General features: G+C 41.0%; 1 protein-coding gene across 1 annotated transcript in view; it reads right to left on the bottom strand.

The window, feature by feature from the left end:
* The window catches only part of CHCHD6 (coiled-coil-helix-coiled-coil-helix domain containing 6), a 112,866-nt gene that overhangs the window by 61,102 nt on the left and 31,615 nt on the right, over window positions 1–20,149 (bottom strand). The window contains 2 exon segments of the mRNA XM_059856532.1: window positions 13,510–13,593; window positions 18,912–18,932. Coding sequence (XP_059712515.1) covers window positions 13,510–13,593; window positions 18,912–18,932 — 105 coding nt within the window.

The raw sequence follows: 20,149 nt of genomic DNA, 5'->3' as shown, positions 1-20,149 counted from the left end.
TGCAGGGGCACCTGGGTCCTACCAGCAGGTCTACCACACAATCAGGATGAGCTCTGAGATCACAGGTTGCTGCCTCAAACAACTGAGCATTGTCCATGAGAGAGTGACAGGAAAGCAGAGAAATCGATGCCAAGGGAAACGGAGAAGAAAGAAGGAAATTGCCAGAATATCAAGAGTTCTAAGAAATGCAGGCATAAGTTTCGCTCAAAGGCTGACCAGCACTTTCAAGGGGGAATAAAGAGGGAAAAAAAACTCCATCAAACAAAACTGGCAGCCATCAAATACTTGTCATACAATAAAAAAGATACGAAGCACATTCCCCTGTCAGGCCTGTCACAGGAGCTTATTTTGGGAAGGAAGAAAGGAAGGAAGGAACATTTTAGCTAAGATTTAATGCCATCATGCCAAAGCTGGTATTTGACAGAGCCTCCAACAAAACTCCCACCACCTCGGACAGTCATGCTGCAGCTAAAACTTCCATCTCTCTCTGCTGAGAATATCCCTAAGTCCCATTTATAAACTGCAGCAGCTGGCCCAGCTAACAGTTTCCTGTCCCAACTGAAAAAAAAAAAAAAGCTGAGTTAAATTCATGACCCCATCCTTTTACACAAAAGGTAACTAAGGAATGCAGTACACTGGGTTCCCAGAGAAAGGCAGAACAGAGGAACCCAAGGCAACAGGAAGCACAAGAGAACTGGAGAATACTGAAGAAAATCCATACACTTGCATGGGTAAAGGAACTGAAGGGAAGAGAGTCACTGTAAGAAACAAACAAAAAAACACTGAAAAACAGAAGTAAGCCACAGCCTGGAAGTTCCACCCCCTCCCAGGGTTTTTCCTCTACTCCCAACTACAAATTATTCTCCACGTGCAGTTTCCAGTAAATCAAGCTTTGCTAAATAACCCCGACATGTGCGGGGCTGAGAACCAGCCAACAAGCAATGATGAGATGTCCCTGGAATGATTAAGGAAAAGGCAGACATCTCTCAGGTTACAAGGAAGCCTGTTGTACTCTCCCCTTGGTGCATATGCAATGCTGCAAGCGCTGTTCTGAAACCTCTGATATTCAAAGGCTCATTTGGTTGACAAGGAGCCTGTGGATTCGTGGACAGATTGTCACACAAACTGTCAGGTTTTTAGAGAGACTATCAGACCTCTCTTTGCCTACGTTATGGAGCACATCAAAGACACAGAAGATGAACCAGACACAGACTGCACAGATCTGACAGAATGGTGGGTGTACATATTCAGAATACTGTACTGCTGGGGGGTGGGGGGAGAGGCTTAATGTGAATAATCAGGGGCTGAAAGTTCCAGAAATGTGACAGTTTTTGGCAGCAATTCCCATCTTTGCATTTATTTATCGAAGGGAGAAAATCTGCCATACTAGAGGCAAACTTGAGAGAGGAAGAAAAATTGTATCAGCAGCAATTTATTTTGCCACTCTACTTCTTCTTTATTACTATTACTCCCAGAGCATTTTCTGAAGATATTTGTATTTTCAGTCAAGGTTCTCTCACTGTGCTTGCAGGCTCTCTTCCCATTTTATCCTGTAGGAGAGACTGGTTTAATGATTACAGCCAAAAGACTGCTAGGACTTCACAGGTCATTGTACACGGTTAATGACACAGACAAATCCACACTTTCAGAAGTGCCTGCTGGCTCACGGCTCTGTCTGGAGATGCTCAGAAGCTCATTATTCAAAACTTCAAGCTCAACTTATGGGTAATCAGCACATCTGAAAAAATACACCATACCCAGATAACCAAAAAGTGAAGAGAAAAAAGCTATTATAGAAAATACTAACCTTAAGCATTAAGGTCTCACTTTTAAAATGGGGACAATGTTCACTTATCTTCCAGTGAGCTAGAAACCTCAGTTAATGAATACCTGGAAAAAGTCCCCAGCTCCACAGTTCAAAAATAGTATTACAAAGGATAACTTTATGTCATTCTCCCTTATTAGTGATAGTTGGACAAACATTACAAAGCAACAATGTATTTTACAGGTGGCAAAAAAAAAAGTTAAGCTATTTCGACAAAGAAATATTGATTACTATTTAGAAAGGAAAATAAAATATAAAATGAAACATTGATAACAAGAAAAAGAAAATGGATTAACACAGATTCCTTTGGCCTGCCTTTATAATATCACTGTCACATAACCTCTAGTTTGCCCTGCAAGGCATCAGTTATTCCAGAGAAAGGAATACTAGTATCTTTTTATATGTATTTTACCATTCAAAAGATTGAAATTTGGCACACAGCAAACAGAAAATAAATAAGATGTTTATCCTAAGATAAAAATAAAACACAAGGAGGACAAAGGAGAAAGGATGGCAGAAGGGATAAGAAAGGAATCAGAAAATATTTGTAAGCAATTTCCATCATTTGACAGTCTCATTCTCTCTGCTTCTAGCAATCTTCCCTTTCATCTGTTTTTTAATGCAGCTGTTTTGCCTCCTCTAAAGGGGCGTTGAAGAGACACCTCTGCAGCTGTCAAAGAGGGAAGGCTCCAAAGAGAAGCCCAGAAGGACCACAAACGTCCAACCAATGGAGAGAGGCACTTTCACAGCAGGGCTATTAAGCTGCAAACATTAACATGAAAATCCAACACCCACAGAGAGCAGGAGCAGCCACACAACTCCTTCATTCTCCATCTCTGGCAGAGACCATTCTGGGCACAGCCCTGGGGCAGGATTTCACCCCTGGCCTTGCACAGCTTTTGGGCACCACCAGCTCAGTTATGGAACTTTCATTACAGAATCCAGGCAGAGAAAAGACAACAAGGCAGGTCTCACTTTTAGCCTATTAAACAATCATAGGAATAATTACTTATTAACATTAAACCTGAAAAATCTCAAAATGTCTTGCTGCCAAGGCTTCTCAGGAACATAAATGGAAGAATGGCACATGCACAGTGTACCACACATTCATAGATGCAAGCTAATTTACTCAGAATTAAATCTCTAAACACAGTCTGACAGTAAGGATTATTGCATGCAAGCAACAACAGACCTTGAACTTGGCATTAAATGAAAAGGAAATATAGGTAGCCCTAAAGTTCCAGAAGAAACATTTTTGTATAAGCATCCTAATTATCAGGGGCTTGTTGCTGTAGCTGATAAACTTTGTAAGAAAAAGAGGCTGAGAAAACAGTGGCTTTTATAACTGGATTTTTTTTTTCAGGCTCTATGAAAAAAAAAAAGCTTCAGTATTTCACCTGTATCTGGACAAGACCAAGCAAAAAATTCAAGCTCTTCAACTAGAGACAGCTTGAGCTCAGACAACAGAACACAAAGAAGGGACAGAACTATGCTTTTGCTGGGGAACAACGGGAGGGAATAAAAGCAAACACCACAAACACTTCAGACCTGGAGCTAAATCCTCTCTCCACAGAACAAATGAACACACAAAATCCAGCACTGCTCTGTTTTCAGCCAGCAAGGACAAATGCTGTGTTCCTCCCTGGGACGCTCTCACAGAAATCAACAGTCAGGACACTATTATGGGGGATTTTTTTGTTCTTCCTGCAACAAAGCCTTGTCTCTGGCTGCAGGAAGAGTTACCTCAGTGCCACACGAATGAGTGATTAGCCATCAGGCATAATGGCTTTTTGCTGCTGCAAACAGAAGCTGCATCTCAACAAATGACCTAAAGGTGAGAGGTCTCATCCACTACATTTAATTCCCTAAACAGCCAAAGGAGATTCTGTGGTATACATAACTGTTATGAAAAATGAGGTTAAAAAAATGCATATCCATGCTCAGACAGGCACACAATACAGCATTTTTACACGCCCATATGAGTCATCTTCTCTGATCAAGAACCACAGTCCAGCCAGTTCAAAGCTTGCTGCATGTCAGGGCAAATTAGATGATTTCTGTGTCCTGTCCAGTACATCATGAGACATCTCTGGGGAAAAAAAATATTCACAACCCAGGCACTCCTCAATTGACCCAGACGTGCAAGCTCAAAGCAACCTTGCAGCTTGAAATTATGAAAGAAAAAAATTGGCTTCTGTTCAGAAGAATGGGGAGGCAGAAGAAAGGAGAAGGAATTAAGCTGGCTTTCTTATTAAAAGACCTGAAACGCAGTAATTGGGAAGGAAAGAAAAGCTAGCTCTTCTCATAAAATACCCCAGTTATTACAAGTCTTCTCAAACAGAGGCTTAGAGCTTTATCTCAGCTCCCACATTTTCTTCTCCCATCTCTTGCTCCTCTGTGGCCTCTTGGAGATGGGCACAGATTCAGCAGCCTCTCAGCATGTCCTGGCTCTGTAGCCCTTCCTCACTGCTGCTGTCCCCTGTGCAGGGCAACATTTTTTACCTGCTGGCCACTCCACTGCTGAACACCTACCGGGGCAATCTCCTTTCCACATTTGTTAGGGTTCAACTCCCACATAGTTCTACTACATATGAGATGTATATTTACTATTTTGAACTAAAACAAAACAAAATTGGGCATTATTCCATATTTATTTACAATGGGGCTAAAATCCAAATGGGTGAGTCAGGAAATCTTCATTTGAGCCAAGGTGTTTAATGGCAAACTGTGGCTGGGATCATCCTTGGGGCAGCAGAATGTATGGGCAAACTACCAATTAACTCCAAAACCAAACAAACAAAAATCCACCCCTCATCATCATGAAACCAGGAGATTCTGTAGCAGCCAAAGCAAGTTTGCAGTGGCTGAAGACCTCACTGTGAGCCTGATGGTACACATCTATTTAAAAACATTGAACATGTTATTTACAAGCTACTTCTGAGTCACCCTGGTCTCTGGGGAACATGCATTATATGTTCAAGAAATTGGAGTAGCTCTTTTATTTATGTTTCTTTAAAATGACTGGCAGATGGGGAAAAAACCTTCAGAGAAGTGGCCCCAGGCTGTCATGAAACATGTATTTAACACACCCACAGTAAACTACTAAACACTTCAGAAGGTACAGCCGCTGTAAATATGGAGTAGTTCCTTTTTAAAGTCTGATCTTTGGACTACTTAATTCAGCACAAATTTGAGATCTTCTAGAGAGTCAATTTATAGAGTAATTATTAGCCATATTTTCCATTAACATGATGACAGCATATTCTGTAAGGGCAGAGTCATAATTTTAAGGACCTTTTCAAAACGAATCCCACTGTTGGCTTTATTTTTAAGTCACAATAGTAATGCCTTTTTCCTGCCACATGTGGAAGGACCACTGTGAGCTGAAATAGAAATCTCAGACTCCCCAAAGTCAGGCTCTTATGCAAGTGAATTCCACACACAGGGAAGTTTTGTCTACCTGAACCAATTTCCAAGACTAAGTCTAAACCCGGAATATCCCAAGAGAAGCACAAGCTTCAATCATCGAAATCCCAGCAGACACAGAGAATCCAGCCTAAGGTCTGGAACACATTTAATCAATTCACTGTGCTAACTCTCTACAGCTTCATAAAATAGCCAATAGTGCAATAACAGGGCCAGAAATTAATTGTACACTGGTTGGTGAATTACACAGAAATAACAGGCAGAACTGGTATTTATTGCAGCAGGGTGATGTAGCTGCTGTTGAGGTACAACTGCACCTCAGTAAAAACAGGTGAGAGCCAGAGGGGGGGTGTGTGCAAGTGCTGCTTTCCATTAGAAAAGTAACACTGCTTTTATATAACAGAGTTAGCTATATAAATATACATACACATATTTATAAATAGCAATTCTGCTGATAAACAAGCATGTAGACAGCACAAAGAGGGGGAAACAGAAATTTAAACTATTAGGCAATGAGAAAATGAATGAAATTAAGGGAAAATTGGGTTGAATAAAAAATGCCAAGGGAGGATATCAGAAATATTAGATAATGGGGAAAGCTCTCAGAAGTAAGACAAAAGAACCTCTTGTTTTGCTCTTTTTGGACTAGACTTGACAAATGCTCCAGTGTTGAGTTCTAACAAAGAGACAAGATCACATTCCAGGTCTTTTTGTTCTGCCTTTAACAAGTCTTCATAGTGATACACTGATGAGACCAGATACCAGATTGTTATCTAAATTCAGCTGCTAAATTCAGTGTTAAGACACTAAGTTCAAACCACACATTGCCACATTTATTTCACAAGTCGAGCCTGAGGATGGATTCCTCCAAGATGAAGCAGCCCATAAGCATCATTCTCTCCCTCTGCAGAGATACTCTAAATGCCAGGGAAACAAAATCACCGTAAGGCTCTGACAGTTCACCCTTCAGCACACAGACTGCAAAGGCATCTCTGCAATAATTGTGCAGGCTGAAGAGGAAGCAAACACTTAGCTGCTGTTTGCATAGAGGCTGCTTGTAATTTGATGTAATGTACTGTACAGCAGTCAACACATATTGAAGGGAGAACATACACACTGCAGAGAAGTCAGAGAGGCTGTGCTGACATCTAACACATTTTAGTTACCCTATTATAGATGTTCTTTGAGTTCATCAAATTACCAATCAATTTATCTGACCTCTAAAAGCTGTGTACTGAGGTATATTAACTACTAAACATCACAAGCTTTCAGCAAAAAAGCCATTAAATGGGTGAATTGGGCACAAGGTACTAGAAGTCAGTTTGTGTGTTGGCCACCAACAACAAGGAAAGAACCTGCCCCTGCAGACAGGGAGACTACGAGGAGCATTAGCCTCTTCTAAAGATGCTCTTCAGGCCTAATGGATGCCTGCAGAAAGCAGAAATCAGGGATGCTGCCCTCCCTGTCACGCTCTTACCCCAGCATGACATTTAATGTCTGAGAGAAACTGAAAAGGAGAAGAGGATGGAAGGTTGGAACTGGTTCAGATGATGATTTCAGATTCGATTCCTTTTCAGTTTGTTCCCATTCAGAAATTTAATTCATGCACAGGAGATGATCTTCTATTCTCTAAACATCAAAGGCTGTGCCCTGGGAGACTGATAAGAGCCACTGCCACCTGAGAGCAGCAGCCACACAAGCCCAGACAGGCAACCTGAGCAACTGGAAGTATCTGAATGATTAAGATGGATCTTGTCAACCTATTTCAGGAAACTACACTGGGGATTATTCTTGTGTTCAGAAGATTAAATCAACAGTTTGATGAACTGGGTGCTTTGCTGTACTGCTCTACTGGCTTGAAAGGCAAACTGCTTTTTTGCATCATAGATGTTGAAAGTTCAAAGAAAGCATCGGTGGGTTTGTGAGAGGAAGGGTTTGCAGGAAGGGCTGGGGATGAACAGAGAACTGAACAAATTGGATAAGAAATGAAAATGAAATTCTAAAGAATACTGTAAGGTTCAATTATGGAGATGGGGACAAGAAATTCTTCTGAAAGGGAAACACATTTTTTGAGACCAAAAGTTCATTTCACACTAGCTGTTCTTCCTCCAGGTACCCACAGCACTGGCTAGAGCAAGATTGTGACTAGAGGCAAACAAAGCAGCCCTTACACACATGGCAATAGCTCACACACAGCCCCAAGACATTACAGGAGAAAGCAAATGGTGTCAGTGACACCTGCCAGGACATATCAACTCATTTATCAAAGGGCACTGAATCTTTAACTCCCACTGAGAGGGCAGAGGGTTTGGTTGGAGATAACACCTGAACACAGCTTGTTTTTTCAAAGGTAGGCAAGTGATCCCTAGGTCTCATGGATACAGACAAGCCTGGCATCCCAACTCAAGGAATGGATTTCTCATGCCCTTCAACAGGAATCCCTCCCCACCTTTACCAGGTGACATTAATTTTTGCAGCCCCAGAGAGTCTGCTTTAAATTGATGATGAAGATCCAACATGAACATATTGTTCTGGAAGGCTTTCTTGTTCAGGCTTCTATCACTTTTTTTCTGCAGAATTTTTTAGTGAGACAAGTCACCAGCTATAAACCAAAAATGACAGTGGACTTGCATGTAGGGATGACCTTGGCACACCAAAGTAGGAGACAGCTCCAAGAAGAAGGACCAAGACCAATAGGAATAACAAACAAAAATAACTTTGCCTCCCATTCTTTACACACCCTAAATGCTTTACAAACATGAATTAAAAGGGAAGTACAAGGGCAAAAAGAGATTAATTTAAACAAACCAAACAAGATGAATGCCACACAAAATTACAAGATTTGTGAAGTCAAGCAGAGAAAAAGGTGTAGTCAACCTTATTAATAAAAAAGGTATGTATTCAATGCATTCCTTTCCCACTTGCACAAATACTCTACAGCTTATGAATACCTCTTGTGCTACTTACAGCTCTGAAAAACTATAAGCAGAAAAACGTTGCATATTAATGCACCCACTGCTCCCAGCAGTCCACAGCCGCCTAACAAGAGATAACGTGGGAGCTGGAGCTTAGGAAAATCCAAACAAAGAGGAGGCATCATCTACAGCAAGGAGTTTCACTTTATCTTTCAAGATTACCTTCAGCCTTTCTCTGCTGTTTTACACCACTCCAAAGTGCTGCCTGTGTTTTTGTTGTAGTAGCACTGCCCTTAGCTTTTGTCAGGTTAAACTCAGCAAGAGGCCAAACAGCAAAAGGAGTAAAACAAATATTTACTTGGGAGAAAGTATACAACTAATATGCTAAGTGAAATCTCCTGGCATCTGAAGGGTTCCAGGAGAGACTGCACTTCTTTCTTACAATATTTTTTAAAGGACCTTTCTACTACTTGGAGAAAGCAAGACAAAACATACACAGAATCCCTAATAAAAGTCCCAGTTCTGAGCAGTATGTATGTTACTTATTTACAACAAGCTTCCTCCATCTCCCTCCTTGCTTCTCAGTAACAAAGAAATGCATGAAAAAACATCATCTTGAGCTTCTCAAGTTGAGTGTGTCTAACGTTCTCCCTACAGATTATTAGTCTAACTCTCATTCTTTCTACCCAGAGGAACACTACAGTACAAAACCTCATTCAAAACAGTTGAGAGAAGACACACATTTTATGAAACAATTCAAATTACATGGATGAGGTGTAAAATTACTGAAACAAGTCAGAGTTAGAAGTTTAACCACTTATAACAAAATAGCCAGGTCTCATTACTGGGTTACTTATTTGAGATGAAACAGTCACATTGGAAACACAGGTGTGGAATGGAATGTCTGTAGCACCAGCTTCAACCCTGCAATCACACCCAGTCATACAAGAAACAGACAATTCAAAGGAGCTTTTCCCTCTCATTTTCCTGATTACCAAAATATTTCAGGCACTCCAAAACAAAAACATACATGTGACCCAAGAGACAGAAACACAGAACTACAACAAACTATCAGAGTTAAAGTGAGGAAGATGAAGGGTTTTACCAGTGTAATGATTCTCTGCGAGGAATTTGTTCAATAAAATTTGATTAAAATAATCTCTAAGAAGCATGTACCACACTGCAGGCAGAACAAAGCCCACCACCCCTTCCCACACACAAAGCCCCTGACAAAGTGACAATGAAGGGTGCAGTGGGAAGAATATTCCCAGAAACTAATCCCAGCATTGCCTTAATCCCAGTACACCCACTGTATATATTCAAGTCTGCACTCAAAACAGAGGAATGCTGCCAGTAGCAGCAGTGTGTGGCATTTGCTCAACACAAGTCAGAAGTGCAAATCAAGTGTCAGGCACTACAAAGAAACAGAGAACCAAACAGTGATTCTGACACAGCTGCCACACACGCCCACGGTCCCCCCGCACCCGGAGCGCTGTGCACACAGTCCTGGTTCACAACCCTCTGAGGATTAAACATGTGAGGAGAAGTTCCAAAAATTACTAGCCAGGATGGTCAAAGCATTTGGGGCAAATACCCCATAGCCTTGCTTTGATCACAGAATGGGCCAGGTTGGAAGGGACCCACACCTCTCTGTTCAAGCAGGGTTATCCCAGAGCACATGGCACAGGATTGAGTCCAGATGCTCCTTGACTGTCTCCAGTGAAGGAGACTCCACAGCCTCTTTTCCCATCAGTTCAGTTCTTACAGCTATCCCTGGACATTCAGTCACAGCCAGGACCAGCACACTGAACTAGATGGATCCTTACTGTGACACAGAACTGCTGCACTCATTGTCTCATTTCTTCCAGTGCTTTAGTAGAAGATGCAGGGAAAACCCCAAGAGCTGAAAAACTGCAATTATATTTTCATGCATGCCTTTTCCCATGAAAATTTTAATAAGACTGTCTGGAGAAAGTGAGTTTCTCAAGATCTGTTTGAAATAAGGTACACCTATAGTTCACCTCATGCAAAACTAAAGGCAAAGCCTTTTTAGCATTTTTATAGCTTTACTGTTTCACAACACTTTGCCCTCCCATTATAAGCTATTCCATCATATAGATGGAATAACTGAGATAGATGGACTAAATAATTGTTTCAAACTCCCAAAAGAGAAACGGCTATTAGAAAATGAGCAGGTTTTTCCTTCCAATTCTATGCTCTGTCCAGTAGATTACAGTACTCTTTCAAAGATTACCAAATAAAAGGATAATGTATTCACACAATCTGCTGCATTCAAGGAACTACTGAGTTCAATTCTGGTCAATACATCTCAAAGCCAGAGCTGCCAGGGGGAAAGAGCCAAAAGACAAACAAGTAGAACGAGAAACCTGGAAAAAATCATTCACACAAGCAGAGGCTGAAAAGGTAAGGACTGCACAGTTTAATGGGAAGGTAAAAGAGGAAAAAGAAGTCTGCAGATAATGAATAATGAGGAGGATTTCTTTTCTCTCTTTCACATAAAGGATATTAAATGCAAAAAAAAATATTTCAAACTGATAACAGAGAATTTATAGAGTATATAAGTTAACCTGGGGCACACATAGCCACATGATGTTGAAGGCACAGAGCTAAAGACGGCTACAGGAAAAATGCTTGGGATGCACAGAAGAACAATGGCACTAAATCAACTTTCAGTAAATAAAAATACTGAATGAAAATAAACTCTTGTGCAGCAGGGCAAGTGTCTGCCTCCAACTGACAACATTTAGGAAAACTCTTCTCCAAAAGTTTTCTTTGTCACTTTGTTTTGGTCATTTTTTTTTTCTTCTTCCTTCAAAGCCTTTACAAACTGACCACTGTCAGAGGAAACAGGATAGTCTCTGTGTTTGATTCACTGAGCAGCTCTTATGTTGTAAGGAGTATGTAACACAATTATTCCTAGCATCCTACTGGGAAGGTACTGAGTTTTTAACATCAATAGTTCAAAACATCCTTCAAAAACAAATCTTTAAGTCTCCTACTGCTGAATCCTGTTATCATGCAGAAGTGGGGACAAAACCAACCTGAGCACAGCAGGGGAGAAGAGAGGGGAATTCCTGATAGCCTGATCCTTAGAAGGAGAAATTTCAGCTTCCTAACTCCACACTGAGCCATATTCATTCACTCCCAGCCAAACACCTCTGAACTACCAGTGACCACACTTCAAGTGACCATCCTCTTTTAAAACAGCAGAGAAAGTAAAATTCTATTTCAGAGCTCTCTCCCACCATTCCCTTACTGAGAGCTTTTCTCTAATATTGACATACACATACACAGATATATAAAAATATATCTAAGCCTGAGTGGGAAAGCTTTAGCACAGCGGAAGGAAAAATATATAAATAAATGTCAAGGTCTGCGTGTATTCAACAAATAAAGGCAGAATTATATAAAAGCAACTAATAAAAAAGATTGTTCTGTGCTGCATTTTCAATCTTTCCAACCATTATAGGAATAAAATTATCCTCAGAGAAGATCAAAAACCTTTTTCAAAACTAATACAATTAAGCTTTATTACACTGTTTCAAGTACATTTCTCTCCTTTCCCTTCTAGCCCCCACCACCTCCCACTCCAATCCAGACTAACGGTTGGAGGCATTCTTCTATTTTATTACCAGCAAAATGGTAGTCTTTAAGGGTCAGAAACCATCCAGTGTTTCAAGAGAGGAAAGAAAACCTGTTCTTTTTATCTATTTGCTTTTGTACACATAACAACTAGAAGATAGTTTCTCTGTAGCTCTGCAGCTTGAATAGGACTATGGGCAGCTCACCTTCCTCCCCCAAGAAGATCCCACACTAAAATACCCATCATGTTGTTTATAAAGGTGTCCCTGTAGCAAGGGACATGGACTTGAAAACACAAACGACAACAAAAGATTTCAAAAAGAGGACAATGAAGCCAGGACACAGACTTCTCCCCACTCCACTGTCCATAAAGGACAGACTCACAGGTTTCCCCTGTAATTTCCGCTTCACGAAAGCAGATCTGGAGAGAAGAACATAATAGAAGGAAACAGCATGGGATCAAGAAATTGCAAAAATTCCCTTTGCGTATGAACATATGGACAACTGTGATAATTAGAACGATAGCTGCTAGATTGTTTGCAATTTCACTGAACAATCCCCATTATCTAGAAATAGAATTTAAAATACAAATGCAACACTGAGTGGTAGTTTTAATAGTTTATTTTTAATGAATTGTACGGATTGAAGTGTTGCGAAATTGTATCGTGTGAATTTGCTCACAGGCATGTTTTACCACTGATGGCTCAAAAAATGCGGCATGGACAGTCATACAGTAGGAGGGAATGAAAAGAGGAATAGATATGCCAACAGCTCCCTACCGCTTCTATAATCTACAATTTTCCCATGTTCCATACTCACCATCCTGCTACATATTGGTAGTAAAACTGATTGATTTCTCAGTCTCTTTACAACCCACTCTCTTCATTGTTTGCACTTCTTTTTAGTCACATAACACAACTACAAGTCGAATGTATGCAACTCCCTGTCAGGAGGTCTAATTGCTTCAAATTGGAGAAGATTATTCTCCACATTTATTAAAAAATAAAGACTACTTATAACATTATTTCATTTTGCCAGGAAGTGAAGAACACATTTGTTCATAAGGAACAGCATGGCTGCTCCTATTTTTATGGCATCAATTTTTAAAAACTCATCATGGTAAACAATTAAACAGAGAAGCAAATCCTACGTTTAGGGGAGAGATTCAAATCCCTAAATGGATTTTCAAAGGTCATTTCAGGCTTAAAAGATGCTTGACAGTGTCTCTTTAAATCATGTTTATTTCAAAGGCTTATCCTGCAAGAAGCAGGCAGTGTACTGCAGCACCATTCTTTGAACTGTTTGGCTCCCCAGAGAAAAATTGTTAATACAACTTTAATTCATATTTATAGCAAAATTTATGTTGTGGTGGTTGATTATTTTTTTTTATTAAGGAAAGGATTTTTAACAAAAGGAATAAAAACCAGGGCACTTGCTTGTTTTTTTCAATTTAGCCTTCACCTAAATCCCATGGTAAAAAAGATAATAGAGTTTGAACTACCAGAAATCCTTTTTAAAAATCATCCAGTTAAAAAAAACCTTTATCTTTCAAACACAAATTGCTCACAAGATTTGTACAGCTTTTGCATCACTTACGTAAGGGTTGGGGGGCAGATAAGATACTGAGGGCTGACAGTTCCAGGTTGCAGTACAACACCTCTTGGTTCTGTATCTTTTGGATCCACACAGATCTGTGTCTTACCCCTGCAGGGGCCAGAAATGAAGACAACTCAGCCTTACCTTCCTCTCAATGCGGGCCAGCTGCTCTTGGTAGAAGGCCTCTTGTCGCTTCAGGTCTGCCTCCCAGCCTTGCAGCTCCACAGCCTGGCAAGGACAACAAAACAGCAGCAGGAGAAGAAATTAAAAATAAACAATGTAGTGCAAGGAAAGCACATGAGATGCAGACTAGAAGGAATTAAAAAAAAAAAAAAAAACAAAAACTTCTGCTCGTGATCTCCCTCAGTGGAACTGGATACCTTAAGAATTGCAGTTTGTTTTGGGTTATCCCCCAATGTTTGAAATGCTCTTATTAGCATCCCACTCAAACTCAAACCCTTGGTTTTACACTTCTTATTAAATGAAAACATATAATCATAGAAAGGTGACACGTTCCCATTCTCTTTTTCAGAACTCCATCTTATCCATGCCTGTTTTTCCATGAATCATGACAGTCATTACTCAAATGCTTTTCCCCTTACCTTAAAAAAAAAACAACCAAATCCCCTCAAATCCTCCTCTTTAGAAACCCTTCCCCCTTGGAGTGTCCAAAAGCTTCTAAGGATTAAATACTTCCCTACAACAGATATACACAGGACTATCCAGATAATTAAGTACTCTCTCCACATGCTCTCTATGCATTCCCCACCAGTACCCTCAGAGTTCCTCTGGCTGGTGCTGCAAGAGGGAAGATGGCTGTCAAAGAATTTTGCTTCCATCTTACAAATTATAAGCATGGCACTATCAAAACAGTAACTCTGGTATTCATCAGCTAAACAGTGCTCAATTAAAAAGTCTGTGTGGGCACAGCAACAGCTGTACCCTTCTAGCTCCTTACAGCCAGCACCACTTAATTATATTCCCACCCCTAAACTGAACTAGCATTAAGAAAACATGACATTGATGGAACTGAATCAAACTTTGCAAGTTTAAAAATAAAAAGCAACAACAGCAAGAAAAAATGGCAGTTGTTCTACATCCCCCATCCCACCTCAAAACCTCTGGGGCCACGGAAGTTAACAGCAGGCAGAAGACCTTTCAAAACCAGAGTGATTAGCCTGCTTAACATGGACACAAACCCTGCCAGGCCATAGCATCCCAGCAACATTCTCTTAACTTCTAATGATGGCACAACCACAGAAAATGCTGGTCCAACATGATTAAGCAGCTGGGACAGAAATATCCCCGTGGGCTCAGACCTGTCATTTTACGGCCAAAAGCCATTGCTAACAAGAAAAATTACATCTGAAAGCAAGTTGCTGTGCATGTCCTTCTTTCTGCTCCCCTGCTGATGGAAACACAGTGGTATAATAGGGCTTAGAAGAGATTTTAATCTAGGCAGTGAGGGTGGTTGATAAGCAAGCAAGAAAAGGATTATATGAAATAGGAAGATTGTAGTGGTGTGGTGGTGATGTGGGTTTCTTTGTTTGTTTTTAAAGAAAAAGAAATATTTTGGTTTCCATGTTTGCTATCCCAGAAAACAGGGCCAGGATAAGGCACAAGCAGTAACTAAATCTCTGTCTCAAAGGCACTCGATTAAAAGCCAAATCTCTGGCTCTGCTTTAACCTATAGCTGCTATACTACTCCCCACCTGCAAACCAGCTGGAACAGGATGGGAAGAGGGATGAGAATGAGCTGCCCCACACATACAGCCTGACAAAAGAGATATCACAGCAACAATAGGGGCAGCAATGGGCACTTTGAAAGTGCCAGAACTATAACCATTTTCTGGTAAGAGAACCGTAGCTGTTCCTCCAAACCAATCTTCTACACAGAAAAGAACTAAGCAATTTCAAATAAAATGAAACAGATGTAAGAAGGTGGAGTGGTCTGGTGGATGACCAAAAGATCCCAATTCTCCTGCAGGTTTTCTGCATAACACCCATAAAATCAGATTACTCCACAAGTGACTTGTATTTCCTTAAGAGGAAAATAAGCAAGGAAGAGAAAGAAGAGTAAGACAGTACTGACCCCTCTGCATGATTCAGATGGAAGCTGCACCATATGATGGAAGAAAAAAAAGAAACAAAAGAGTCAAATAATAAATTCTTATAAACTCAAGAAAGTTTCTATTTAATCTAAATAATTATGTATTTGTGCTAGTCTCCTGGGATAGTAGATATTCTGCAAGTACAAAATCAATAAAAGTAACAATACCAGTGCTCAAGAGGCTTTATTCTGTTTCTGGCAATACATGGATCCCAAACCCACACACTCACTCAACTTTCCAACTTGTGAGTTTACCTGACATCATGCACCAAGAAATCCAGCACCTTTATCCTTACAACCCCTCTGGAAGGGAACACAAACCAAACACCTGATCTCTCAAGTAGGGTCCTGAGATGCAGACCTGTTAGAGTGTGCTGCTCTGCACAATGACAACCCTGGACTGCCAAGCTGACCTCAGGGGAGCTGGCAGTGAATAAAGCCTCCACAGCCATGCACCCTGCAGCACACAGGCATTCTGTTAGTCACTTCCCCAGGGTCTGGCAAAACTGAGGTCAAAGAACCAAACCTGGACCTCCTAACTGCAGACCGTAACCTCAGAGTACTCCCTATTCTTCCCTCAAAGTAATTTCTCCCATATTATCCTCCATTGTCCCACTTATCACCCATAATGCAAGATGAGCTAGGGGTTACAGAGAAACCTTGTACTTGCAACACAAACATATTTTCAATGCCTTGCTTGTTTTCAAGATCTGCTGCTGTTTCAGTGCATTGAAGTATGCAGAGAAACACTCTATTTGTGACAGATCTGCTTCAAAGTTGCTTTCTGTTTCCCTCTATCCCCAGCTGTTACTCCTAAAAACTTTAGTACACTTTATGATGATGTTTGAAGTACAAACAGTATAGTAGAGCATGTGTCATCTGAAATATTCACTGTTCCAAACTGGGTTAGGCAACTGGGGACATTTTGAATGAATATAGGATATTTATTAAGAGTTCCTCTCGTCCTGCTGCTTATTCCCTACCTGAAGTTAGAAGCCTGTGATGTCCCAGACAGAACTGGCTGCTATGATTACAATTTCACGGGGGATTGAGATTGCAAGTGCCAAACAAAGCATCAATAGACTTTTTGAAAAAAGGCCTTTAGAACTAAAATGAAGGAGAAGGGAAAACATGCATGATAACACACTGATTTGAAAATCAGATATCAGAAAGCTGTGTTTCACTTCCAAGCTGCACAACTACACTGGAACTTGAACATACTGTGCAAGAGGTGACCAAAGCTCAGGGATGACATCTAGGATGTGTAGAACACAGACAGTGTGATGTTCAAGAAGTATGAACACAGAAACTAAACAGAGACAGGGAAGAAAGGACATAGCTTCAAAACACAGGAATGCACCCAAAATTTAGAAAAAGGGATGTATTTATAAAAGAACATGTATGCAATTGGCCATTGCCCTCTGTCCAAAATCTAGGTATAATATGTATTCAAGAAATGCTCAAGAATCCCCTGTGATGGTGTCAGAATTTACAAGGATTATGTTCTTACAAAAGGACAGCAAAGGTGTACTACTAACATGCTGCAACAGCTTCCATGGGCATGGATCCATGGACTGGTTGGGTACTCTTTCAAATTTTTCCTCTGCTTCATCCTCACACTTTTTCCACAGCCCAAGGTTTTTCAGGTTATCTCAGTGCTGCCTTGAACAGTGACAAAGAGCCAGGGCAGAGTTATGTGATTCTCTGCCTCCTTCTCTCCCTTTATCAAGTAACCCATTTAGAAACAAACAGTGCAAGCACATTTCTAAAGCTATACATTATATACTGGCTCAACTAAAGGATTCAAGCACTGGCCTGCTAGCTGACAGACAGGCCAAAAGAAATATTTTACAAGCTCCTAATTGAGGTAATGAAATATTATTGGTTCATTCTCTATGAACGAAACCAGACACTCTTAGCCATGTCCTGAGCTGACACCAACATGCCACATACCAGACTGTGCAACTGACCTAGAGCTGGGCTTCACTCTAGCTATAATCATTCCCAGATTAGCTTTGGCTAATGTATGACCACATTTTTATTATTTTTAATCACAGTTCCACTTCATCACCTTGTTAAAAAATGAAAACTAGGGTGGAAATCTGTTGGGGAAAAAAAAAAAAAAAAGGCTTATTGGCAGGGTCAGATGATAGTAAGGAATGTGGCACCCGGGAATAAAGTGCAGTGCTAGCACAGCCCACAGGTGACAGCTAGCACCAGGCTGTCTCCCTCCTCAATACTGTTTGGGTTCTGGGATTTGGGAAGACTCTCCTGGAGGATATAAAACCCAAAAACTCTCTCTCTACAAAGGGCAACTCAAGCTAGAAGGAAAGGTCCAAATCTCAGCCTATGAATGCTTCCTAAAAGCAAGTCACAGCACTTGGCAAGATTACTGCAAAAATATTTATCTTCTTGGCAAAGCACTTCCACCACTCACAGACAAACTAGCAAGATGATGCCTAGATAATCAGTCAGAAGCAATACAGGGAAATAAGCTACAAGGATAAAGCAAAGGATCTCAAGTCTATCAAATGCCTAGTTTCTAGATCATCCTGTCTTTGCTGAGAGGAGCTGTCAGCTTCCCCCAAAGGTACAGTTACATCTCTGCAGCAGCACAGCAGAGATGTTTTGGCTGGGCACCTCAGCTTGCCTCACTTCACAACTGCAAATTCTAATACCTCATGCTTTCCCAAGTCTCTTCCAGTCCTGGTAGCAGTCCAGGTGGCAAGGGAGAAAAACAAATGCTATTAAGGACTCCAAGATGAGAAGAAGGAATTGACAGAAATTCACTAAAGAACAGAGCTAACTCCAAAATTAGCTAGCTGGCATGTTCCTGGCCAAGTCTAAAGGGAATGGCAGAGCTGAAAGGGCAACACTGAAATAGTAAGAGGCAATTTGTGTACTTCATGCCCAAGACTGAATAGCAGAACTTTACAGGGAGGCTTGTACAGAGCAAGTAGCCATGGGGGAGCCTTGACTTAACCTCCATTGGCATCAGCAGAAATATCACCATTACCATGGAGCTGTCTGCAATCACTATTCCAGACACGGGGCCTACAAAATCACTGGCCTTTTGTCCTACCTTTCCTTCTATTGAAGGCAGGTGACCAGGCTCTATTTTAGAAACCAGATGCAACTCATGGCCTTACAAAGCAATACTGGTATAACCTTCATTTCCTCATGTTTCTGCTACTCTCTTAGCCAACAATACACATCACCAGATCAAGTTTGGTTTCAGCAGCTGTAAGCTACACAAAAGGAACAAGTGAAAATCTTTATGGAGGAAATAATATGCAATTTTCTAGCTGAACACCTTTTAAAATGTAATGACAGAAAATAAAATCCTACATCTGTGCTCAGCAATAACAATCTGTACATGCACAGTAACAACATGACACTTGGAATAAGCAAGATCCAGACAAAAAAGAGAGCTTACCCAGGCATCCAAATCCACAGGCTTGGAATAAAGACAGCACAAGATAGAAAGGAAGGGAAAGAGAAGAAAAAGAGAAATCAGTGATTTTTGGAGGCTGCCTGCTGCTGTGCACTATAGCTTTTAAGATGACAAGTTTAGAAAAGTTCCTTTAAAATGACAAGCATCTTAAGCAATGCAGTGCTGTCCCCTGTTGGGAACTGTGCTGTTAAAGCAAAACAAAAGCACATGCACCCCCTAAACCAAAACCAGAGCAAAGTCCCCACAGCCTGCTGCAGGACCCCCATTTAGGGTGGGAGCTAAGCAAAGGAAGCTGGGAAACAGCCAGTTCCAGGGAGCCATGCAAGGTGCTGCATGTGTTAGAGATGCTGATACACAGCAGGCACCAGTGAATGTGCCAGTGCTGGGCAGACTCAAAAGGAGGTGGTCAACAACTGTGCTGCTTCCAACTACGTGCCAAGAACAAGTAATCTTCTAAAGGACATTTCTGAATGCACAAGCTGACCTACATAGCAAGTCATCTTTTGCCATGGACAATTTCAGAGTGATTCCTAACAGAAAGCCAGTTGACTGATCAGGTTCCCAACCAGATTCCCCTTCATAGGCAATTGAAAACCTCTGGAGCACAGGCAGAGTCCAAACCTCTGTCACAAAGCCAAGCTGCCTCCACCTGCTCCTTTTCTTTTGCCCACAAGCCTATTTAAGTGTGCAGATAAGCAGATAAAACAGGCTGCAGTATTGCCTCTTCTTTACTTGTTACTACTTTTTACTTACACAGTAAGCCAGCAGCAGCAAAGCAAGTACAACATGATAAACATTTCATGCCCATAACCACCTCCTTTTGAAGCCAAGGCATTTATGAGGCAGGCACAGCTCTCATTTGCTGTCAAGGGCTGCAATCCTTCCCTGCCTCTCAGGGCTTCCTTCAACCAGCAGCACATTGGCTAACCAGGAACTTCAGAATGGCCTTTTTTCATTATGATTATTTATTTGAGGGGAGTTGACAGGGCACAAGGAACATTCCTCTTGGTCATAGTTCACTGCCAGAGGGAGCAGACTGTGGAGGGTAATGTTTTTATGGGATCTACCATCATTTTAATGGCACACAGACACTACTTCATGTAACTGAGGGATGATGTGTTATCAGATATGTGTGTCGTCCATCCTTATCCTTTGCACCAGCTTAGAGGGTTGGAATTGAACATCTACATTTCAACTGAGGGGAGCCAATTCCCCCTTTC

The sequence above is a fragment of the Haemorhous mexicanus genome, chromosome 11 (genome assembly GCF_027477595.1).
Source record: "Haemorhous mexicanus isolate bHaeMex1 chromosome 11, bHaeMex1.pri, whole genome shotgun sequence".
NCBI lineage: Eukaryota > Metazoa > Chordata > Aves > Passeriformes > Fringillidae > Haemorhous > Haemorhous mexicanus.
This window is presented reverse-complemented; position numbering and strand designations above follow the sequence as displayed.